This window comes from Dipteris shenzhenensis, chromosome 14 (assembly GCF_047967505.1).
Source record: "Dipteris shenzhenensis isolate YYH24624 ecotype China chromosome 14, Dip_SZ_1.0, whole genome shotgun sequence".
Classification (NCBI taxonomy): Eukaryota; Viridiplantae; Streptophyta; class Polypodiopsida; order Gleicheniales; family Dipteridaceae; genus Dipteris; species Dipteris shenzhenensis.
Window position 1 is genome coordinate 20,376,852 of NC_141609.1, and position 26,084 is coordinate 20,402,935.

Sequence of the window (26,084 nt, forward strand, 5' to 3'; positions counted from 1 at the left end):
GAATGTGGGCGAACCTACCCATGTGAGGTGAGCCATCACTATGTATGATCATGGCCTCTCTAAACCATGATCATGGCTCTTTAAACCCGGGTTATGTGTGAATCAATAGAATCTCTGTGAGCTACGATGTTGTACCCCATGTCACGCCAGCTCGTCATGCTATCATTGTCAACCAAGAGCATGTGGAATGCGGGAGACCCTGTCCCATATGCGGTGAGCCATCACTGGGTATGATCATGGCCTCTCGAAACCATGATCATGGTCGGTGTGGAGGACTAGGGTTTAGTCTGAATGAGCGGAAAGTTTGAGAATCCGGAAGTGAGGCACATACCGGCATATGATGCTATAGGGCTAAAATCTAAAACATGATCAAGGGATGGCTAAAAGGAGGGTTGAGGGCAAATAAGAAGAAAGTGACTTTGATGATTTTGAGGACCAATCGTGTGAAGGGAAAGCTATGAATTTGGCTCTGTTTCCGGGGATCATCCGTAGTTCCGATGAATTGCAAATCATTCCAATCCCCATCATCTGCACATCAATCCGATCGATTTTCTTCCGTTTTGCCCCAATCATGGTGCACAATTCCGTCTTCCCTTTTGCCTGATCCATTCGTCGAGCACTCCATCGTGTTTCTGCAGAATTTTTGATTGATTTGATGATTTCCTCTCTTAGCTTTTCCGTTTGCAATCGTTCACCCCCTGCTCTGCCCTCATCGTTTGATCGGATTTTGGGTTTTTGCACGATTTCTTGCAACCGATTTCTTTCAGACCCTGGATTTGCTCCCCGATTTGAGCTCCTCCGGTTGTCCGCAGATGTCTGGCTCAATTGTCTCCCCTCCCCTTAATGTATAGTGACTTCACTTCGCCTTGTTAAGTTTGTGCGCATCCAGAAGCGAGTTGTCTGATTTCTCTTTTCTGCAATCACGTCAATTCGGCAAAAGAAAAAGGTATGGGTATCATCTTCTTTTAGACCTGTTTTTTGCGCGCTCACTCAGCAAGCACTAACCTTCGTGCTGTCTGATGTCTCAGCCTCTGCTGCTTAGCTATGCACAAGCGCAATCGTCCAGCTGCTGTAGCAAGCAAGTGTGAATTTTGCTAGTTGGAGGTGCACAACGACATGGATTATGAAGGGGTTCTCCGAGAACTATTTCCACAGGTTAGTTCATCCCTCAATAGTTTATCTAGAAAGAAAGTCTTCCAACGATCGTTTGTTTCAGCTCAATCGAATATCAGGCCTTTTCGCAAACTTTTTCTATGCCTTTTTTGGTTTTAAGCTGTGGGTGAATTCCTGCAAGGAAGAATTTTGTAAATCTCTCTACTCTACTTGTTTTGTGCAGATTGATGCTAGACTCATAAAGGCCATCGTGCTTGATGGCGATGACTTAGAATCTGCCGTAGATTTTCTTGTCAAGGAGGGTATCCGATCTGATGGGATGAAATTTGACCAGCCGGTAGGAGAGAGCGGGCATTCTTTCAATCCATCAATTGATATCTCACGCGAATTATCAGTTACGTGGTCGACGGAGTCAACCGATATTTCTGTACAAACGGAGAAGAATTCTGCGCCTGACAGTCGAGCTGAAGAACTCAATGAAATCAATGGTGACAAGCACGAGGAGTCCATTGTCTGGAAAGGTGGACTCAGGAGCCCTCTGCGTTTGATATCTGTAAATGGCTATCCTACAGATAATACGGAGAGGTTCAGTGAGGTGACGTGTGGAAATACTTCATCTGGTCTTTCGCATAAGCCGGAATCACACTATGTAAGTGGATGTGGAAAGGAATTTCTTCACACGCTCAATGCAAAGTCGTCCCTGGAAAGTGATCATTGTGGTCTTTTCACTGAGAAGAATTATGATAGCAGAGCTCAGGATAGCAATGTTTCATTAGGGCAAATTGCTTCTTTTCCTTCTACAAGTGCGTCCCTGCAACTCTACAATTTTTTTCCATTCTCAGAGCAGGGTACTGGGTTGCACACTTCAGTCTCGGAGCAGCAGCAATCAAGCACCCAACAGTTGGAGATGATTGAAGTCCCCTCGGGGGAATTGTTGATAGATTTGGAACAACAGCCATTCAATGATGGACCATGGGAAAAGGTCAAACTCGAGAAATTTGCATCACCTTTTGCAGCAGATGTGAAGAGTTGTAATTTCGAGAGTACAGAGACACAAGAAGCGGCCAGTGCCCCTATGCATTGGGAGAGGATTGCATGGGAGTTCTCGTTAGGTGATATAAATGCTTCACAGGCTTGTCTCAAGGATGGTCCTTTCACATCAACCAATGAAGATTTTGAAAGAGTTAGTCACGTTAGTCCTCCCAAACCCACTTACGATCAGAGTGTTAGTTGCTCGGGAAACGACATCCACTTACGATCAGAGCTTGCTTATGATGATGGCGTGGCTCGGGGAACTACAAATGGATCCTCCAGACACAATGTAAATATTGAAGATTTGGATGAACGTTTCCATGCAGCAAGGCTTGACAAAGTAAGTCTAAAAAATTGTCGGTTTTGTTTGGCCAGCTGGAGATCCTGGTTGTTGTAAAAAACAATCCTATCATAACTGCGATTTATTTATTTATTTTTAGTTTTATAATCAAACACTTCTTTGTCCCCCCCCCCAAAAAAAAACTGCGATTTATGAACTAACAGATTCTCAAGCTCAAAGCTATTTTGAAGTTTTGCTGGTGGTTGTATACCATCTGTTTATCTGAAGGATTTGCATTTTTGGTTCCCAATAATACTTATCAGAGCTGTGCCTGTTCTATCAGGAGAATTTGCTGAGAGAGATTGAAGATATTCGCTTACTGAGGGTAAAAACGGAGAAGGAAGAGGCTAGTGCTCAGCACGCAAAGGATGAGGCTTCAAAGGGGGGCTTACAGACTTTACTAAAGGTAGAGGAGATGCGGCAAAGACTTGCTCAAATACGAGCGGACAATGAAATGGTAAGAATTTTCAGCTCTTTCTTAGTATTCCTGGTCTGTCATTATGGGTTTTGCTCATTGTAATACACTGTTAGATGCTAGTTTTCCTAGTTGGTTTAATTATCCGCTATGAGTTAAGAATCTCAAGTCTTTACGCATGGTTTGATTATCTGCTACAATTTAAGAATCTCAAATCCAACTAAAGCTATGAGGGATTGAGACAATTACTAGTATAATTAAAGTTGAAACTATCACGGGGACAATATTGTGCAGGTTAGGAGTTTTTGTTTATGATTGCACACTGGTAGCTTAGACAGTTGCTTAGGACCATAGTGTCATTAATAAAAATGTAGGGCTAATCCATTACTTTTAAAAGGTATTTTCCTGACAGCTGTTTCTCTAATTTTCCGAAGTTTTTGGTATACGATGTGTATCTTTTTCTGGATAAGACATTGGTCTGTGTTGTAGATTCAGGTAGTATGATTATCCAGTGAGCTAGAGTTAATTTCTTGATTTAGATCTAATGTTGTGCATAGCTAATTCACTGTCAGTCTTTGCTCATTCCACAATCGTTTTTGTTTTACTTTTTGAATAGCGTGCTGCAGAAATATATGGCGAAAAGGCTGTTTTGTCCACAGAAGCACGGGAGCTAAATTCACGATTGGAGGAGACCAGGTTCGAGCAAAATAAAGCTCTCACTACGATCAATGAGGTATAGTTTTGCACATTATTTGGCTATGAAATGTAATTGCTTGTTTTCTGTTATAAGATCTTGATGAAAGATGAAAGGGCTTGAAGCTTCATGCGAAATGTATTTTGCTGTTTTCTACTTCTAGTCTGTATTTTAAAGTTGATTTCAGCATTACGAGAGAGAGAGAGAGAGAGTATAGCCCAGCTTTGAAAACCCATTTTAAAATTAGTCATTAAAATGGAACAAGAGCAATCAACTAGAGACAACTTAACAAAAATAAAAAAATGGGTGAAGATCACATTATGCAACTGGCAAGTCTCTACCAAAGTGCCCTGTTTACAAGGCAGTGCTGGCTCAAAGATGACCTGGCCATTGTTTTGAATGCTGTAATGTGTGAAGACAACTGTAACTCAAAAGCGATTTGCTGAATTCAATGTCCAATAATAATTCGCAGGAGTTCTAGCATCTTGAATTAAAGACCACTCTCATACTTGCTGCTGCGGGAAACTCAAACTAGCCACGGAAAACAACGATTCAATTAGAAGGGTACTCCAATTGAAGGAAAAAGAGAGAGTACAAGGCGCTCATACTAGGTGCCAGAACTAAGGGCTGCTTCCTCTGAAGGTCTTTATTTCAATAAAGAAAAGTTGATACAAACCTGGCTCACAAAGGGAGCAATAGACGTAATAGAATTCACATGAGTACAAAGAGCAGGATTGCTCTTAATTTATAAGCTTGGCACGCAGCCAAAAAGCTAGGCTTTCCCATAAAACTGAATCATGCTTTTAGCCAAAGTAGGCCAACTTTTCCTAAAAAGCAATAGCGTTCTTCGCCAAATAGGCGATCTGCTTGCCACAAATCAAACAATATCATTTTAACACATTAAAAGTTAGGAAATGCATGCAAATTCGTGCACTTGACTAATCCTAGTCTTCTGGAGTGTCCTTATGATGCAAAAGTCATGGCTTCTTTATCAGTTGTCTTCAACTGACAAGCTTCTTGGTATAGCTGCAAAACTCGTGGACACTCTGAGAAAAACTCCTCATCCACCCACTTCGCATCTAGTACTGAGTAGTTCTTGAACTTAACAAGGTACCTGTTGGTAACCTTGCCTCTGGGCCCTTTCTTCTCTGTGTGGTGCACAATCTGAAACAGGCGTCTAGATAACCAAAGGGCAGTAGTCCACAACTAATTTGTCATTCAGATTTATTACAACCATAATGCATCACATTCCTTTTAGTTGAAACCACTGAAAAATAAACTTTAGGACACTGGAAGGGAGGCTAGAGTGTCTCTGCTCAAGATACCATGCACCAAGAGACACAGATTGGCCCCAAATGCTTTGGTGCCCCTTTCGGTATTTCTTTATTTCTTCTGTCAATGGAATGTGCTTTTCTACAACAAGGGTTCTCCCTTGAACTTGTCCTCACTGGCAATTCCACTGTCCAAGCCAATACCTGGCTTCAGTAGGCATCCAATTCCAAGGACAAAGTAGTACCGAATTGCCAAGGCAAGGCTAGGGCATTCCAAAGCTTTTGTCACCAAATGAAAGCTGTCTAATGCATTCCACAGGGCATCCAGCTGGAAAAAGAGTGGTTGGCAGTCAAGCCTCTGAGGGCAATAGAGCAACAACACAAATCCCGAAATACGCACAAGTGACCTCAAAGCAAGATGGAAATCACCAAAACTGACCCTATGGCATCAATTTCGGCACACCCTCGTGTCTGGATATCGATTTACAGCTCGAATTTGCCAGGGGAAAGATTTGAATAACAAAGAAGAAACAAATAATTTCAAACATGATTAAAAGCATCTAAAGGGAGGTCAGAACTTCTGTACCCGCTGTCCATGGAAGAGGGGCGACCTCTGACCTCGCTCCTGTCCTCTATTCAAGCCCCCAACGAAGCACAGTTGACCTTCAGCCACAAGGGATTCGAGAAACAGCAGCGAATGAACTTGAACCAGCTTCCAAGGGTGTCGAACCAGCTTCCACGGGGTCGGCTCCTGGCTGGAACACCCCAAAAGAGCAGCAAATCGGCACAGCAAGAGGGAAGCAGTGTAGAACGGCAGCTTGGAAGGAAGAGGAGCAGAAATCGGGCGTGCAAAGAGAATTGCCGCTCAGCCACAGGAGAGTCTCAAAATCCGTGCTAGAGAGAGAAAAGACTGTATACAAGCACATGCAAGCAAATGGACTGCCACGTGACAAGTTGCCTTGCCACATCATTAATGCCTCTAACCCACTCTTTTTTGTCATACTTATTCCTTGCCTTGGGCATGGCATTTGGTCACACTTATTCCTTGCCTTGGGCCTAGCAATTGGGCCTTCGAAATGTACCTAGAACTAGACCCTACTTTTACATTGATTCCTAGGGGCTTTTTAGGAGTTTCCACTTCCCCTAGGCTAGTCCTGTTAGATATGCTCAATGCCCCACCCTCCTGGTAACCACCAGTGGTCCAAGGTGCTCAAGTTGTAAGGTTCCCATATGAGGATAAGCCATGTGTGAGCCCGTGACACTGGATGTGGATCCTGACTTGCATGTCAGATGAGGTCTATCAATGAGACCGTTGATGGTAGAAAGGTGATCTATGTGAGTCTAGCCTATGGGCTAGGCAGGGTAGGTAAGCTGATAGCAGCACGAGGCACATTGTCTTGATTGTGTGGGAGCCCCTTGCTCTCGTTGGGGTTTGGGGGGTCCCAGGGGAGCCAGCGGCCCCCTTGGTGGGGGTTCGGGGGCAAGAGCCCCCGAGGCGATGGTATAGGAAATATTCCCTGAATATTCCATGGACGACTAGTTGGTTCCACCGACTAGGTTGACTGGTTGGCTCCACCGACTACGTTGATCCGACTACCACCCTCGTAGCTATAAAGAGGCGACCTTCCCAGTCCATTGTATCAGATCAGATCAGATCTTCCAGCTAGTAGCTCTTCACCTAGTATCTGTCTAGATCGCCATCTAAGCTTCACTGTGGGAGCGCATGGGTGGACAGAGCCATCATCTGTACTACATCAGTATTGAAGGAAAATTATGTTCGTCTCCAGTTTGCTGTGTACTCTCTATTCTTTGTTCAGTTTCTGTTCTGTTGCGCCGTGTAATTTAACAAGTCCCCCAAAGCCAAAGTAGTACGGTTTATTTGTATACAAAAATCACATCCCTATGACACAATCTGTTTTGGTTGCAGGATCCCCTCCATCTCTTCCACCTCAAGTGGCTCTTCTCGAATTGGTTGTGTTCAGGTCCCTGATATCTGGTATACTTCCGACCATTGACCTTGGTCAGTTTCGTGACTTTCTCTGTTGCATCACGGATCTGCCATGCTCTCACTAAAGTAGGGTCTGCCGATGTCAACACTGCTGCTGCTGTTAAATGGCTAGAAAAGTCACTTTCTCTCCCTGTCACAATTTCCCACGATTCCCTCAGCACTAATTGACTCCGAATCAGTCCGCAGCTTGCTGTATGCCTCCTTCACCTCCTAGATGTAGGCCCAAGGAAAGCCCTGCTGCTGCTCCTTTCTGCCTGTGAGTTGTTGCTCCAAGTGATGAGTAATGGGGACCCAAAGGCCCCCTTTTATAGGGGCAAAGCCCCCTCTATTTCAGCTGATTGGTAGGGGGGTGATATCCTGCGCAGATCTGCCTTCTCCATGCATGGACTTCCTCTGGACACCTCTGCCTCATATCTGCCCACCATGGTGGCTCTCCTCTGCCAGGTGCACTCCTCTCATTGCTGACCACATGGCAGCCTGTCTGCTGCCCATGTGACAGCCCCAAAACTCTTGCTTTTGTCCTATGGTCCACCCCCCCGATGCACTCCTCTTTTAGGGCTCACAGGGGGGACGTGACCAATCCTAATCCAACAACTTCTTTGAAGTGTATCCACAAACATTTTGGTGCTTCTCAAAAGTAGAGGGGACAGTCACGAGCTTCTAGGCTTAGGTATCCCAAGGACCATAAAAGAGTGGTTTTGACCCTAAGACTATTGGTATGGTCATGAGCAGCGGCAGGCCGAAAGGACCCATATGGGTCAATCATACGCAAGAAGATAACTCCAAGTACTACACTGCCTAGTAGTGGCATGGAAATCCTAGGAAGGTGATCACACTCCTAGAATCAGAATAATGTGCATAGAAAAGAGGGGCGCATGGCTGCCCACACTACTTTGTGAGACCAAGGGGTCTTAAAGAGCAGAAAAGGCCACAACAAATCAGAGTTCTTTGTAAGGAAGGCAAGAGCTTAAGATGCGAGAAAGAGGGGCATGTGGCTGCCCAGTGACCCGAAAGGCTAGCTGGCCAGAAGGGGAGGCCTTGGCTATCATTGTGGGTACCACGGCGGATGCGGTGCTTCCTCACATACAGACAGCAAACACTTCCTTCGAGGCATGGACCACGTTGAGGGACATGTATGAGCTCAACAATGAGGTGAGAATTTGGACCTCGAGATGGAGTTGTATGGCATGAGCATGGATGAAGGGGAACTATTTCAAGATCACATCACCAAGCTAAAGGTGGTGTGGGATTAGTTGGCGGCAGACGGTCAAAGGACGAGGGATGCGTCAATTTTACGAGCAAAAACCTATGAGCAAGTTTATCCGAGTGTGTTTTTCAAGAGATTTTTAAAAATGTTTTTCTTTAGGAAACATGGTTTTTACACTTTTATTTTCACTAGAACTAGATCCCTTTATCATAAAAATATACAGACTAGTCACTCATTCATTTTTACACAACATAATTTTCTTATTTAGAGACATCCCTTTGTACCCCTATTATTACCTTAAAAAAGTGTTGATTCCTTTAAGAAACATTCCTCATAATCACTCTCAATGTAATAATACTATGCATATATAATTACTTATTAACACATTTATATCATATGGCAATATCTTTTTAGTGTTTTTATAGCATATTTATGGACATGTTTCTAAAGAAGTTTAAATTACTATAAATAAGTATTAACTTGGGCTTATATATCACTCTCATAAAATACATGTAATATTTAATACTATATATGAAAGATTTTCCAAAATATAACTCCATAGATGTGCTCAAATGGGGTGTTCCGATCAATTTGATTAGTTGAATGACTATATTTGGACATTGGATATGAAAGTTATGTCACTTTTAAAAGTGTTGTCCAAGGTAGTTTCGCCAGCAAAACTACCTTGGGAGACTTGCTTCAAAGGGGTTTCGCTGGCGAAACTACCTGGATGGCTTGCGTCAATGAGTTTTCTTTGAAGAAACTCTTTCACGAAGATAGGTTGAGAGAGGGTTTTCAATGTCGCCCCCTATTAAGTAAAAGTTGTAAGAAGGATCATAAGGGAATTTTCATAGAGAAATCTACTCTACATGTGGGTTTCTTCAAAAGCCATCCCATTATGCTCTCACCATTCCTACAGATTCACCTAAAGATTTTTGTATAAAATAGGCATTGCTATAATACTTTGCATATTTCTAAGTGAAACTATGTTTTCTTCTGATTGATTTTTGCCATGTTTATGCATAGTTGGAAGCTTTTTTTTTCCTTCGCTCGGACGCTCAGAAAATGCTCATCCCCAAAGGACGAGCTCGACCAAGATGGCAAGGCTATTGTTGGGAATGCTTCCTTGGAGCTATAGTAGTTTTGTTAATACAATGATTGCAGGGCAAAGGGCAGTGCTAGAGACGTTCAAGGAGCTGGTTCCATTGTTGCTGCAACAAGAAGCTCGGGAAAAGAAGTATGATGGTACATATGATAAAGCCCTAGTAGCTCTGGATAGGAGCAAAGGGAAGGGTAAGGGTAAGCCTTGGCCAAGGCAAGCCCAAGAAGGATAAATCTGACAACGGAGCGGACTCTTTAGATGAAGCGAACAAGGAGAAGAGGAAGAGAGCTTGGTGTCTGGGACTTCAGTCTGTTCACCATCATGAGGAGGCAGTTGGAGAATGCTGGTACTTGGAGTGCTCGAGTTCGAAGGCGGGTTGTGACTGAAGGAGGTGGTGCCATTAGGTGCTACCAAAGATAGACCTATGTACCAGACTGGTGTGCTTATGCGGAAACGGACTTGGCGAAGCAGGATCCACTAGTTGAAATCCAGGACACCAAAATGTTATAGAGGGATACGACATGAGAGCTACTAGAGCATCTTCATTGACAGATTGAGATCCGGTGAGAGGGGGTGTTGGTCACCGAGGATTACCAGAATTTGAGCGACTGCGTTCGAGCGAGGACTTTTGTAAATTTTGACATTCAAGTATAATGGTTTATGTTCAGAAGTAGCATGCTGCACTGCTTACTTTTACGGTTGTTGTCCTACCCATGATATTGTGAGTAATCGGTTGTCTTACATACAAACAACAATTTCAAAAAGTAATGTTTGGCAATGCTATTTCAAGAGGGAAGGAAGGAGGGGTGGAAGAAAGGGCTTAGGGTATGTACTTGGTGCCATTGCCATTTTCAAGGCAAATAATATTAGTAGGAGGAGCCTCCCAGGAGGCCGCGATATTACGGCCTCCTTGGAGGCTCCTCCTGTCAATTTTATTTTGGCCATAAATTGGGCGATAGGACTCTGAATATACTTCATGTTTGTAGTCAAAACGATTGGAATGATATGAATGGAGCCATTTCTCGTGTTAGAGTGTCAGAATTCTACAACTTCATAAAGTTTTGTACTTATCTTTCTTTCAGCAGAGCTAGACTTTATCAAACTCTATATTTTCTTATGACCATAGATTTTTCTCATATAGAGTTTGTGGGTCCTTGGTTTCCTCCCTCCATCCCAGAGGTGTATGGTCATATGAAGGTGATCTATAATTAGTTAGCATCATGGTCATAAGGTGATCGATAATTTATTAGCTCCATGGTTTAAACATTTTACTCATGTGATCATTTCGTGTATAAAATGAATTCAATCATATGGGTAGCATAAAAATCGATGAGCTACAAATAGTTGTTTGTGACGGATTTTGCTAGGAGGAGCTTCTACATCATGGGTGGGACTATTGTTGTTTGTATATAACTCCACAAATAAAAAACCCCCTTCAACTCACGTGCTACCTTACATAACCTTGAGTGACCTCCCCCAAGTGTAGACATTGTAGCATTTCCCCTTTTGTATCCATTGGATGATAGCTAGCTTGCATGGATTTATGATTTATCCAATAAGAAGTTTTCTCCAAGTGTAGACATCGTAGCATTTCCCCTTTTGTATCCATTGGATGATTGCTAGCTTGCATGGATTTATGATTTATCGAATAAGAAGTTTTCTCTTTGTACGTTGCCAAGAATTTCTCCTTTGGTATTCATTGAATGATTGCTCAGTTGCATGGATTTATGATTTATCCAATAATAAGTTTTATCTTTGTAAGTTGCGAGGAATCATACAAAAAATAAGTAAAAACAATCTCTAAATAGTGTCATACAGATTCAACAATTTTTAGCAAAAATTGATTGCTACTATAGTTTTAGACAAAGTTCCTCATGAGCATCCCTCACTTGAACGCAGTCGCTCAATGAAGCTGCACTACTCTCACCTTGAATACTTCTAGATCTCTGAGCCCGCATGCTCCTCTGAGCTTATGTAGATTCTCTGTCCAGTGATCCCTCCACCTTACTTCCCATGTAGTCAGCCTAGGTGGGCAGCTTCACTCGAGCTAAGTCTGCAGCTTGTTGTATGCCTCCTTCACCTCCTGGATGTAGGCCCAAGGAAAGCCCTGCTTCTGCTCCTTTGTGCCTGTGCGTTGCTGCTCCAAGTCATGAGTAATGGGGACCCAAAGGTCCCGTTTTATAGGAGCAAATCCCCCTCTATTTCAGCCCCCTATCATCGGTTGGCCAAAGGTTCAACCAAGGAGCTCACGCATCCAAGCTCCATGCAAAGAATCTACGAGCCAGTAAGGGCCCTTCCACAGCGGGCTGGACTCCCAAAGGTCCAAGGCTTCAGCGAGCTAAGGGACTGAGGTGCGGCTTCCCACAGTATACTCCAATGCCCGTCTCGAAAATAGGCGGCCTCCACCATCCGGCCCAAGATCTGCAGCGCGGCTGCTCCTTCAAATGCACTGCTATGTGCCACAGCCCGACTCCAAGGCAAAAAGACGGCGAATCGGAGGCTGGAGCGACGAGCAATGGCTCTAAGCCTGCAGCGAAGCGAGCTGTAATGAATTGACAAGAGGGGGGGAATGAGACGCTATGGGCAGTGAATCGTGGATTGTGAATCGTGAATTCGAGAGGACGGTGAAACTGTGAAAACGAGGACGGTGGTTATGAGGAAAGAAGGAATTTGGGTCTTGGGAAACGAGCTATGGCGGTGAAGGCTGAGGATGAAATTTTTGGCGACAAAGAAGATGATGAAGTTAAGCTATGGCGATTAAGATCAAGCTGCTCCAGCTATGGTGCTGAAGCTCATGAACTTCAGCTATGGCGTTGAAGCTCAAAGGGCTATCAAGATGACGAAGACGATGGAGAGTCCTAGACTTACCATTTCTCTATAGACACGCCTCACGAGCTTCTCCACAAGATCCGACACGGCATCATCAACAAAAATCCCCACCAAACGGTCTTCGATAGCCTCCAAGCTTCTGCAAAAGACGGGAGAAGACGACGGAATCCCGAAGATTCCGTCAGAATCTTGGTAGATTTCGGCTTCCCAGAAAGTGACACGTGGCCCGTGCGCCACGTCATCTTATCTGCCACGTGGCAGATAAGCGTCTCAAATTTTGCCACGTGGCAATCCTTATCTGACACGTCAGCAACTACCACGTCAGCAGCCCAGCTCATCAGCCACATCATCAGTGCCACGTCATCATCGACTGCCACGTCAGCATTGCCACGTCACCTCTGTCACCTCAGCAGTGCCACCTCAGCTGTCCAGTCAGCATTGACCCCTGCCAGGCACACACAGTGCTCCACAGGCACTTCATGTGAACACTCCTGCCACCTCAGCACAGAGCTTCACAGGCACACCTCTTGCTAGGCACAGTGCCACATCATCACTGTATGTGACTCACAGTGACACATCATCATTGAGCACATTTGCACTCCTTTTGCCCCTCCACCTAGATCAAGTCATATCTCTTGATCCAGGAAGAATTTGAGGGTGCTCCAAAAAGGAAAGTCGCTCGTTTTTTCGTGCTCTACGCGCTCGTCACATCACGCGCACATTTCGGCGCAAGTTACACTCACATTTGAGCCTCGCCGACAAAACCACTTCCTTCACGCACATTTGCCTCTACATCGACGCATCTAACCCATCACTTAAAAAGAACAAAAGAAAAGGAATTATTTGCTATTCTTTCATCGATCGACGGTTGGTTTAGATCTAGATCAGAGTAGACTAGATTGCCATAGAGGGGACGCTTTGAATTTCCCCAAGTTGCCAATCTAAGCCATGCCCACCCGAAATTCCCGACTAGTACCTACTCGGAGTCAGTCCATACGCTCACATCCGATTTCACATCATTACATTACCTGTAACCTTACGTTCATCAGTTCAGTGAGCAGACTTCAGAGTTCAGAGGCATTGCAGATTGATTCAGTGGGCAGATAGCATTTGATTTCACACACACATGCCACCATTGTAAAGCCTATTCGGCTATCTCACGGCATCGTGCACATCATTTTCAGCCTTGTAAAGCCTCTTGGCTATTCTCGGCATCATTGCCACAAGCCTTGTAATACAGATCAGATTTTATATACTGCAGTTCTATCTTCACCGACGGTACAGAGATTTCACTTGGCATCTTCAGTGTATTTGCAGTTGATTCATACAGAGTTTTTCAGGACATTTTTTGAGTACATTTTTTTGCACCATGTCGACTAGCAACCTCAATCTGGAGGCCTCTGCTAAGTTAGACAATTCCAATTACGGTACATGGAAATACCGAATGGAGACCATTCTTGTGCTTCAGGACAAATGGGAGTATGTTGATGGGTCTACACCTAGACCATTGGCCGATCCAGCCACCAGTAGCTCTACTCCATCTGTTGTCACAACACCAGCAACGGAATCTACAACGGGATCTACATCTACACAAACAGTTTTCGCACCAGTAGCAGATCCTGCCATTGCCCGAGCTCAAGCAGAATGGGATAAGAAAGACAAGTATGCCTATCACCTGATCAAGCAGAATGTGCAAGATGTCATGCTAGGACAGCTCAAAACAGTCAAGACATCAAAAGAAGCATGGGATATGTTCGCAGCTCTCTACGAGTCCAAGAACACATCCAGGATTCTCACCCTGAGAAACCAGATCAACCAGAGTTTCCGCAACAGCAGTGAAACCGGTCATGCTTATGTACTCTGCATCAAAGACTACAACAATCAACTTGCAGCAGCAGGAGAGACTATGAATCCCGCAGAAATGGTTCAAGTAATCCTGAATGGACTAGGAGAAGGATATGAGAATCTAGTCCAGAGTATTACCATCCAACGGCAAATTCCAACACTAGAAGAACTTCAGTCAGTTCTACTTGGTGAAGAACTCAGGACTCAGGCCATTCAAGCACGTAAAGGTCATTCTAATGATCAGGCATTCACAGCTTCAGACAGAAGCAGAGGCAAAGGCAGAAACAGAGGTAGATCATATCAGAAAAGTGGTCATCATCAACAAAATCAAAGTCAGAATCAGCATCAGCATCATCCTCAGCAACATCAGAATCAGCAAAGAGGAAATCATTCCAACCGAGGAAGATTTCAAGGACGAGGGAATGCATCCACCAATGTGTCAAACATTCAGTGCAACTACTGTCACAAGTTTGGACACTATGAAAGAGATTGCCGCAAGAAGTAGTACGACCAAGGCGGTCAATCCAGCAGTAATCGAGGGAATTCTCGAGGAAGAGGAAATCATCGTGATGGACATTCTAGTCACAGTCAATTTGCAAATGAACATGGAAATATGTTTCTTGCGAGTGAGGAATTGCATCAGACTGATACAATGCACCTAGACACTGATTTCAATCCCAAACAGGATTACAGTTATCAAGTCGACCAAGTGGAACAGGATCCTTGGTACATCGACAGCGGAGCATCATCTCATATGACAAATCATCAGGAATGGTTCACAGAAATGAAGCCATTAGAAGGTTAAAAGAATGTCATCTACACAGCAGACAATACACCGAATCCAGTTCAAGGGACAGGTGTTATCCCTATGAACAATTTCACTGGTACAAAAGGATTAGTCAAAGATGTGCTCTATGTTCCGAAGCTCAGCAAGAACCTTTTGTCAGTAGGTCAAGTGACGGAACACAACTACAAAGTCATCTTCGACGGTGATGAATGCACTATCAGAGACAAATCCAAAAGATGTCAGCTAGTAGCAAAAGGTATCAAGGAAGGACGCTTATACAGAATGCTAGCTACAGTACCAGATAAGCATGCCATGTCAGCTCAAATGTAACAGATGCCACTATCTGTAAAATGGCACAAGAGATATGGTCATGTCAACTTCAAGTACTTGTTAGATCTCAGGAATCAGAATATGGCAATTGGGATTCCGAAGCTACAGTTTCTTGGAAAGGTTTGTGAAGCATGCTGCTTCGGCAAACAAAAGCGAACCAACTTTGTCAGAAGTACCTCTCGTGCACGAGGTATTCTTGATTTGATTCATACAGATGTATGGGGTTATGCCCGGACCCGCAGCATCAATGGTTCACTTTATTACTTGACCTTCATCGACTAGAAAACCAGACAGGTAGAAAGATCAAGGTCATGAGATCAGACAGAGGAGGTGAATACATGTCTTCAGCATTCATGAACTTTTGCAAAAATCACGGCATTCGAAGACAATTCACATGTGCAGATACTCCTCAGCAGAATGCAAGAGCTGAAAGGAAGAATGGGACTTTAGCAGACAGTGCTAGAGCAATGCTTAGTGAAAAGCATCTTCCGAATCAGTATTGGGCAGAAGCAATAGCTACAGCTAACTACTTGCTTAATCGGCTTCCTACCGAACCCATACAAGGTATGACTCCTTATGAAGCATTCACTGGACACAAGCCACGCATTGGGCATCTCCGCATATTTGGTTGCATAGCATATGCCCACATACATGACGATCATCGCAGGAAATTAGATGCGAAGTCACGCAAATGCATCATGGTTGGCTACAGTGAAGAAAGCAAAGCATACAAATTGTATATCCCATCAACCGCAAAGTCATTATCTCCAGAGATGTAATCTTTGATGAGGAATCAGAATGGAAAACCTCACCTACACAGGAAATAGAAGCATCGACTTCACAGTCATCTACAGAATAGGTGGATGAAGAAGAGCAAGAATTGCCAGCAACACCCCAAGCAGAGCCACAGCAGCTCAGACGGTCTACTAGGGAAAGCAGACCACCAGCCAGATTGACATATGCTCAGAAAGGCAAAGCAATTCAGGTGGAAACCACCAACTATGCTCTTATGACTACCATCATGGCTACAGAAGAGCCAGTGTACTTCAAAGACGCAGTAGACAAGCCAGAAGGCATGTGATAGCAAAAAGAATGTTGCATACATCTTTACCAAACCACTCGGTAAAGAGCTATTCGAGAAACACCGACTAGCTCTTGGTTTGACGCAGAGGAAGGACATTCCCATTAAAGGGGTGTGATGGAATGTAATGCTCAGTCCTTCTTCGATTCCCCAGAATCATCATCTTGAGGGAAGGCCTACTTCATGATGTTGATCTTGAGGGAAGGTGTTGAGAGTTCACGCTCAACATCATGTGATCATGTGTGCATAGCACCATCACGTGATCATATGCGCATAGCACTAACCTTATAGAGTGCTAGAAAGGAAAGGGTTAGATCCCCTAACCCTAACCCTAAAAGGGTTTGTATATATTCTATTTTTTCAACTAAATCTAGTGTACAGTTAGTCATTTGTGGTGTGCTCTCTAGCTGTGCCCTCTCTCCTCATCTCCACTCTTCTCCTCTCCCCTCTTCATATTTTGTCAAAATGCGGAGTGGATCATAGTAGGGTGTGCAAGGCTAAATTAGCTCATGGCAAGTTGATTATAGAGGTCTCTGATTCTGAGGGTGAATCATCTTCATCTAAAGGGGCTGAAGAACTCCATGGCTGTGGACAAAGACACCTCTTGGGATGATGAGAATTATGTGTCCAATCCGGGTGTCCACAACCATTGTAAATGTAGAGAGTTTTCATATCCATATTTTGTTTGGAGGGCTGGGTCTTTTAACTTCTGCATAAATTCCTAGTGGTGCTTGGCAGCTTGCTCTTTCTAATATCTTCCTTTACTATGGTTTTTTGGTTGTAGATTCGCTCTAATCTTCTAGCACGACTAGAATTGGCAATTAAAGAAAGACAAAGTGCAAATGAGGAAAAGGAAAAAAGAGAACAAGGTGCTCAAGAACTTCTATCGATTGAAGAATCCAGAATTGAAAAGGTTGCTCAAGAGTCTAGGGACCTTGATACAGAGGCTGAAGCATGCACAAGGGTGAGTGGTAGTCATTTTTGGTTGATTTTTAAATTTTACTCCGTCTATAACCCATGACATATTTTGGGATGCTCACATGCAGCTGAGGGAATTTCTCATCGATCGTGGCAGCCTTGTTGACTCAATACAGTAAGTAGCTTGCACTTTTGTTGTCTTGTACATCCTCTATTACGGTCCATAACTTATTTTGCTTTTCCCCCTCCTCTGCCCCCCCAACCAACCCCCAAACAAAACAAACCCCCCTTTGAGAGCAATTTTTTTGTCTCAATGTGATATAGGGTTTCTTGATATAGGCTTTGTAGTTCTCCCTTTTAGCCATTTGCTTCTACAAGGGCTTGTATTTGTGTGTGTATGTGTGTGTGTGTGTGTGATAGATAGAGAGCGCTAAGTGCTCCTTGCTCTCACTAAGAAGAACATAAATCAACAAATCTTGGAAGAACAAGCTTAAGGTGTGGCACTAGGTGGTGTGACAAATATAAGGTTGGGATTTCACTACGTGGTTGTCTCTAAATGCATCTCTTTGCGTATTAGAGGATAAAAATTGCAGTCCCTACTGGATTGAGGAAGGGAGTTGTGGCCTATTGCAGCACATTGTTCTCTCTTTGCTGGCAGTCCATAGTTTTTACTGATAGCAATCGCACAAGGGTTAAAGCTGCTGCCAACCTTGTCGATACATCCAGGCAGATACTGCTGGTAGGGTGCGATGGAGTGAGGATGGAGATGATTCTGGTGAGATGTATGATAGCTGAGGTGGTAGCTGACCGATATTGATGTGATATTCAGCCCCTTGTACTTGTCTCATGCTGAGTTGACCTTTGTTTTCTCCCCTTGTTCATGGTCTTGGTTCTCCCCTTCTGATGGTGCGTTGTGTTCGGCTTCTCATTCATTCATTGGTCATTCTTCTGGCCGACTGATGTCTTCACTTCAGTGAATGGTTCCTTCTGTTTCAGCTCTTGGCTGATCTTTTCTGTGGTCTTCTTTTTTTCTTTCCACTTAAAGTGGGGTTGCTTTGATTTTTGCGGTGCCACCTTTGCGGGTCCTTGTGGGGTTGGGGATGCATTTTTGTCATTTTCACATGTCTTTAACAGCATGTCTAGCGGTTTCTTCCATAGCCTACATTTGCTCTTTCTGTGTCCTTGTTTCCCACAGAGGTAGCACAAGTTGTTCGGCCTTCTTTCACTTGGGATAAATCATTCGTCAGTTATCAATTGCAACTAGTTATTGCAACTAGTTAGCATCCAAGGGCGGTAGTCAGAGGGTAGAAAGAAAGGAAGGGATGAAGCAAGAAGCAATAAATCAGCACATTCAAGACATGGTATCAACTATAGATCACAGTGGATGTAGCAAGATCAATCTGAAAAATAAGGGATTGCCACATGCATATGGGGAAGACGCATGCAACATTGTAGTCTACTTGATGAATAGAAGACGTTGTATCTGCTGTGGTAGTGGAGCTACTAAACAAGCGTCCATACCAATGCAAAATGCAAAAATGCAGAATGGCAGTACTAAGTCCTAAGTACAACATAGTCATGTCGATGGTCGACTTGTTGGAATGGTCACCTCCCCATCTGTAAGCCCCCAAATGAGGAGAGCGTGGGGGAGGGAGACCTAGGGCAGGATGTGCCCAAAGAGAGATTACCTGGATGTGTGGATCTGGGATAGATTTGGAGCATTCATGGTTGGTGGGGTATCCCAAGGATGAAAGGTTGCATCATGAGCAGCTCATGTGCAGGAAGATGGCGGGGACACAGTGTCTTGGATCAGGCCTGGCATGAGGCACTCAGTGGACTGCAGCAGGACCCTATGAAAGGCGCGCTGACATCAGTATTGTGTCCATATTTGTGGACGGAAATATATATTTTGGTGGTTTCTCTATTTGGTTGGTTCATTGTCTATTGATGAGTCTGCACATCTGTTGAATGCACATAAGTAAAGAAGTTTGTGATTCCACACCCACACCGCACACTGTGTGAGCTCCTGGGCATTACTATAAGTCTTCCGCTGCGTGTACCCTCTGATGGGTAATTTTCTAACATGGTATCAGAGCCCAAGTAGGAGGCTCACTGTTGTGGGAGCCTGAAGGCAGGGACCTTGCTGAAGGACGACCCTGATTCAGAAGCTCTTGGGAATCGACTTCCACGACTGGAGGATTGCCTTGCGAGAAGGAGGGTGACTCAGGTTCAGTCAGGTGCGTTTAAAGTTCGCAGTCCAGGATATCTGGAGATGTACTTTTGTTGCAGACCTTGCCAAAGGAAGGACGGGTTGAAACAGACCCTCAGAGCATGGTGCCTGGAAGACTCCAGGTTGTTCACTCATTATGAGGGGGACGACTGGAAGATCGTGACGGCTGGATTGCTCGAGTTCAGAGGCGGGAACGTGACTGAAGGAGGTGGTACCAGGAGGTGCTACCAAAGATGGACCTGTGTACCAGGATGGTGTGCGGAAGCGGAACCGGACCTGGTGGAGCAGGAGCCACTGGATGAAAAGCCAGGAAAGGATTTTGACACCGAAAAGTTCCAGAGGACTACGACCAGGGAGCTATTGGAGCATCTTCATCGACGTGTTGGCATTGGGCCGAGACGTGTCGGTGAGAGGGGGTGTTGGAATGGTCACCTCCCCATTTGTAAGCCCCCAAATGAGGAGAGCGTGGGGGAGGGAGACCTAGGGCAGGATGTGCCCAAAGAGAGATTACCTGGATATGTGGATCTGGGACACATCTGGAGCATTCATGGTTGGTGGGGTATCCCAAGGATGAAAGGTTGCATCAGGAGCAGCTCATGTGCAGGAAGATGGCGGGGACACAGTGTCTTGGATCAGGCCTGGCATGAGGCACTCAGTGGACTGCAGCAGGACCCTATGAAAGGCGCGCTGACATCAGCATGTGTACGAAGCAGGGTACAAAGCTGTACGGATCTGTACGGGCTGCTGCAGGGCAGTGTACGGAAGAGGTACGGCCAGGACAAGGCGCCGGCAAGGGCTGCAGCAAGGCGCAGTATAGTGGGGGTCTATGGGCAGGTCTATGGCTTGCAAGCAGGGCTGGCAGGTGGCAGGACAGCAGCAAAGGAGCTGGACCCTGCATGGAACAAAGGGCCAGCAAAGGGCCCTTATATAGGGCTGGTTGGGCTGAGCCAACCAGGTCGGTTGGGCCAGCCAACCTGGTCTGTCCAGTCGGCCCAGTCAGGGCAGACTGGTCGGTATTTTTGCCAGGCCTTAGGGCCTATAAAAGGAGAGGCTTGTGGCCTCATTTCATATCCAGCAGAGCAGCATTCCAGGAGGCAGAAAGGAGCAGCAGGAAGCCACCCTCTGGACCTATATCCAGGAGGTGAGAGGGTGCTTGAAGGGCTGCAGACTTAGCCAGGGAGAGGCTGAACCTAGACTGTCTTCTAGGGCAGAAGGTTGCTGAGATCATCATCTTCTGGAGCAGCCATTCACAAGCAGGTTGGAGCAGTGGAACAGTTATCTTGGGGCCTACATTCAGGAGGACCAAGGGGACCTGTGTGCTGCAGACAAAGCTTGGCAGGGGCTGCCCACCTAGGCTGATTCACAGGTAGTAAGGTGGAGAAGAACACACTGGACGGAAAGTCTACAGAAGCTCGAGGTGGAGCACGCGGGCTCGAGTCTAGAGATAGCCAGCAGATACCTTGTGGTAAGATCAGAGGACCACATCATTGGTGGGACTCTGGATCTGTCTCTTTTGTATTGTGTCCATAGTTGTGGACGGAAATATATATTTTGGTGGTTTCTCTATCTAGTTGGTTTATTGTCTATTGATGAGTTTGCACATCTGTTGAATGCACATAAGTAAAGAAGTTTGTGATTCCACACCCACACCGCACAGTGTGTGAGCTCTTGGGCATTACTATAAGTCTTCCGCTGCGTGTACCCTCTGATGGGTAATTTTCTAACACGACTATATATCAGTCTCAGCATGTTGTAGATCTGGGACCCACAAGCTTAACACAGCTCACGAATAAGGCTGGAAAACCATCGCATGTGGGCTCAGGACATGGATAATAAAATATCTGCATTTTATGTATTGTGAGATTTGTATATATTTCTTTTCATTAAATATCTCAACATAATCTCTCCCTCTCTCTCTCTCTCTCTCTCTCTCAGAGTGTGGTGTGTGTGTGGCGTGCTCTCTCACGAGGACTTTAGTACAGTCATCTCTCTCTCTCTCTCTCTCTCTCAGATCTCCGTGCGTGCCCGTACAGCCCATCGTAGATCTTCATTGCACCGTACAGCTCGTACTTCTCTTTCCCATACAGCTCTCCCCCTTAAAGCCCATACAGCTCTTGTCACCCATCGTAGATCTCCGTTGCACCGTTTGAAGACCTCCGTCATTCAGTTCGTAGTCACCTCAGCAGCTTGTCATCCTACAGCTACCAAGAGAACTGCCGCCACAGTCAGCCCCAGGCTGAGCTGAGCCCCTGGCTCAGCTTGGGGCGTTAGACTCAGCAAAGGGGCATTCAGATGCACGATGGCCAAGATGGAGTTTCCTAAGACCAAACTCTTTACTTCTACCCCGAACAACAAGCCTTCGTATTCTGCTATTGCAGCAACACCTAACCCATTCGCATTGACGTGCAAGTGAAGGATTGGCACAGATCCTAATGAGCAGATTTATTACCTACAGCAAGAAGTGAGAGAGCTCAGACTTTTGGTTGCAGCCCTCCGGAGGAAAGTGAAGGAGGTGGAAAGCCATGGCAAGAAGGAAATCATACAGGAGGTCATGCAGATACACAGTGAAGCAGAACCTGCACCACAATTGGTGACTAAAGTCCAGGACATGGTGTTACCAATCAAGTCAAGTCAATACAACAGGAAATCACGGCAGCAATGGACAATAATGTCAACAAAATCGAAGTATATGAAGAGGTACAAGAACAGGAAAGGAGAGAGGGTAATACCCAGTGCCTATGCATTGGAGGACTACCTGAGAATTGGCATGAAGAGAATATGGAAGAAAAGATTGACCACATCATAGCAGCAACCCCTCAGATCGAATGGGATTCAAAGGACATAGTTGGTGCTCTCCAAGTTGGGACACAAGGCAAGGTAATTCTCAATGATAGGAAGGCAAGAAGTAAGATTCTCAAACAAACCAACAAGCTGAGAGGCACAAAAATATGGATCTCAGAGGAGCTCACTCCTACTCAGCCTAAGATGAAAGCAACAGAATTGATTAAAATGAAGGAATCCTTCAAGGAGGGAAAATGGGCTGTTTATAGAGATGGAAAAGCACTTATCAAAGACTTCAAATCCAAACGCAAAGACTCTCAGTCTTAAACTGATGTAATGCAGGCTAATTACCTTTTGTAGTAGAAAGAAAGAAAGTTTATTAAAGTCTTCGGAAGAACGATGGGTCTATGAGACTGTGAAAATCTTGATACAACGAGCTGTGGTAGTGGAGCTACTAAACGAGCGTCCATACCAATGCAAAATGCAAAATGCCAAAAATGCAGAATGGCAGTACTAAGTCCTAAGTACAACATAGTGATGTCGGTGGTCGACTATATATCAATCTCAGCATCATCATCAATATCATCATCATCCCGAGCAACAGCAAGATATCAGGATGGATGAGGCAGTGGAGGCATGAAGTCGGCAATAGAGTGCTGTCGGCCACTCAGAGGTGCGGTCCTGGCACGTCTCTTGGTCGTAGCTCTATGTCTAACCAGGGCTACTGTGACCCCCGTCGGTCGGGCTCCAACTCTAAACAAGGAGGGGATGTCTCCAAGTGTGATCTGTGTGTCGACCCTCTGTCTGAGCTGTCGGGTCACGGGTTCCGGGTCACGGTCATGTCGAGGCCTCGTCTCATTGGGGTCCATGTGATCTAGCTGAAAGAACTCCGTGATAGAGCTCTGAGAGGGATCAACCGAGGAAGAAGTCTGCTCCTGTCTCCGTGCTCGGAGTATCCTCTCGCGGTGTCTAAGTGCCTCATGAATGAAACCTGCCAAACACCGTTGGTCTGGGTAGGAGAGGAAATGGGCTAAAATCCCATAACTATCTCTGAAGAGGCAGTGGAAACGTCCTCGGATAACTTTGTGAGTGTGGTACATATTCCCAAGAGACTGTCAGTCTATAACTGATGGTTGGTGTTTATCCTTTTGGTGTGTGTTTTGTCCCATAGGTCCGTGAGGCCTTCCGAGGACGTTAATCTGTGTGTGTGTTTCTGTCTCTCTCGCTTTCTCCTCATTTCTTCTTCTTTTCTTCTTTGTTATCTTTTTTTTAATTGTCGTAATTTTTGTTGTTTAGGCTGGGATTTTATAACTAGTAAGCACTGGGTTTACCCAAGAGTTTTAAGAATCTTTTTAAACCCAGATGGTAGCTTATGCTTGGGTACTGATGAAAAAATAAGGGTAGCTTTGCTTACTACATTATTTTAAATTTAGTTTTTCTCCTTTACCCTTAATTTCGCTTAATGTCTCTCACGAGCCTCATTCTTCCCTTGTCTCTTTTTAACTCTGCTTTGTTCTTTCACTGTTTTGTAGAAAATATACTTTGTAAGATTGGAGATATTTCTAGTCGAATGAAGGTATATGGACAATAAAATTGCTTATTTGTGCTTGCATGAGGCCATCTAGGCTCTAGAATTCAGACGTGGTCATAGTCGAGTGTCAGGTATAAATGCAATGTAGAGAGATTGTGGATAAAGGTCAGTCAGAGTTTCGGGAATCCATTATTTATTGACTTCATCTGGAACACCACGTGTAGAGGTTGCACCTTGATGGGGGTTGCCCCATCCAAAACAGTTCCAACCTAGACCGGGGGAGGGTGGTATTGTCCCAGCTGTCTGACAGTTACAAGATTGGAGTCTTTTGACAATTTGAATAGAATCAACTACTTCAAAAAAGAGAGAAAAGCATGCCATTGTGTTAGAATTGATCCATTCATTGGATAGAAAGAAAGAATGATTTTTTGAATGGTTTTTGATGAGGAGATGTAATAAAATGCAAAACAAGCATTGAAGGTTTGGATGCTGGATGCAAGTGTACATTTTAATTTTAAGAAGATTATTTCAGCCATGATAAGCGAATTCAAGAAAGGTGAATACTTTTGGTGTTGTGCTTTATGTTAGTGATTGTATTTTTGCTAGAGTTGATTGCTCAACTGTAATTTACACGGGTCATAGGAAAGGCATGGGATAAGCCTGTGGTGGTTCTTGAGCTGGTCTAGACTCTGCATTCTGCATCCTATACCCAAGCCTGATAGGGAGCTGGAATGGAAGTTGGAAAGTTCTTGCAATAGCATCCATACCAGGCTGAATTGCTGGGATGTTCTAAATGGCTGTCCTGATCGATAGCCTCTGTACTCTGCATGTGATTCAAGGTCCATTCACATGTTTTCATACTTTCCTCTAGTCCTCTTCTATACACATGGGATTTTGTTGTAATGCATCTTGAAGGAGGCAATTGTGCTGTTTTCTGTCAGTTTTTTTCATTGTTATGCCTTTTACAAAAAGGGATATTGCCTTGGTATGCTTTTTTCACTGTCTTATATAAAAAGGGATATTGGCTGAGGTCTAATTTGAATATTTTACTGTCAAAATATATATTCATTCACACTGTGGATTGATTCAGAGGTAGTCAACGACATCACATCCTCTTGGACCCGTACATGTGCAGGCTTTTTTGCTGACAAAAATATGGATGCCGAGCTGAAAAGTGCATGTGCGCGCGCACACACACATATAGAGAAAGAAGAGGAAGAAGAATGTTTTTAATGTCAGGCCACATGGCAGGGCCTTGTGTGTGTGTGTGTGAGTGAGAGAGAGAGAGAGAGAGAGAGAGAGAGAGAGAGAAAGAGAGATATTAATAGAATTACCTTTTTTTTGTGTTTCCCTTCAGGGGAGAAATGTCAGTTCTTCATGAAGATGTTGAAACTTTCAAAAAACAGGTTGAGGAAGGTATTCTGTTGGCTAGTAATCACTCTTTAAGCATGAGCCATGTATCCCATCTGGCAGAGGAGTTTCCATTTAGCCCCCAAAAGTATAGACAGAACAGTGCTACTTCCAGCCAGGACTTGCAAAGGATGGCATTTAACCAGTCGGAGACTGTTACAGAAGGCAGCACAATGGCACTAGCTGGTTCAGGATCAAGCTCATGTAGATCATTGAATTATTTTGTTTCCAGAACCTCCAGTTGCTTTAATTCTGATGGCACTGCATCTATTCATAGTGCCATTGGTTTTGAGGACTCAAATGGTGGCATGCTAGAACTACCGATTGGTTTTGAGGACTTAAATGGTGGCATGGTAGAACTATCCAGTGGAGACAAGAATTTGCAAGCTGTAGAATCTGCATTGTGTACAGATTATTTTTCATCAAACAATAGTGTGGTCGATGCAACCTCTGAGAAAGCGTCTCATGGTTTTGACACGGATATTGTGAATGCCAATTGCCTGGAACATCTGCACAGCGAGAATGGGCTTGATGATATGTATATCCATTCAGAGGATGACAAAGGTCAGAAATTAGTGAAGCCAGCTAGTAATGCTACTGATGATCTTCAAGGATGGCATATCCAGTCAGAGGATGAAGACTGGCACATGCTAGGTACGCAAAAGGCAAAGGATGAGTCCCTTTCAGGGAGCACGTGCAGTTTGACCTATGCTCAAATAATTGGATAAAGTTGTTTGGGAATCTGCTCGGATGAATGTTCACATTTGGAGGACTGAGAGAAAAATTTTGAGTCAATACTTTTGCCTCAGTTTAGAATTTCAATATTTCTAGCCTGTATAGTACTTGATTGATGCCCTTCCGTCATTGCTCTTGAATGTATATAGGGATTTTATTGTGAACACACTGGACCTCTCCAATATATCTAGGTACTTATTACAATTTGTTGATTTGTCAATGTTGACTTTTAGATACATTTTCTCATTTATACCATACTGTGTAGAAAGGAAGAAGCTTTCACAGGAAAAGATATTCCTCTTTTAGGGCAAGGAAGGGCTAGGTGTTCTTGGGACATGAAAAACTCTCAAATGGACACCTCTTGAGATGAGTAGCACTAAATGTTCCCAAGTTGGCCTTATTGAATTTATGGTCCAATACTTTCA

General features: G+C 44.4%; 1 protein-coding gene across 2 annotated transcripts; it reads left to right on the forward strand.

Annotated features, from left to right (window-relative positions):
- Positions 1–429: 429 nt before the first annotated feature.
- On the forward strand, positions 430–26,084 carry LOC147894323 (uncharacterized). 2 transcript variants are annotated; one of them, XM_087384673.1, is made up of 9 exons: positions 430–946; positions 1,029–1,155; positions 1,337–2,485; positions 2,769–2,942; positions 3,517–3,633; positions 16,839–17,018; positions 17,101–17,147; positions 24,872–25,578; positions 25,925–26,084. In XM_087384673.1, the coding sequence occupies exons 2-9, from the start codon at positions 1,117–1,119 to the stop codon at positions 25,963–25,965; spliced, it is 2,454 nt and encodes an 817-aa protein (XP_087240799.1). In that variant the 5' UTR covers positions 430–946; positions 1,029–1,116; the 3' UTR covers positions 25,966–26,084. The 2 variants fall into 2 exon arrangements, with proteins under 2 accessions (XP_087240799.1, XP_087240798.1); XM_087384672.1 differs by having other exon boundaries at positions 430–574; positions 813–946; positions 24,872–26,084.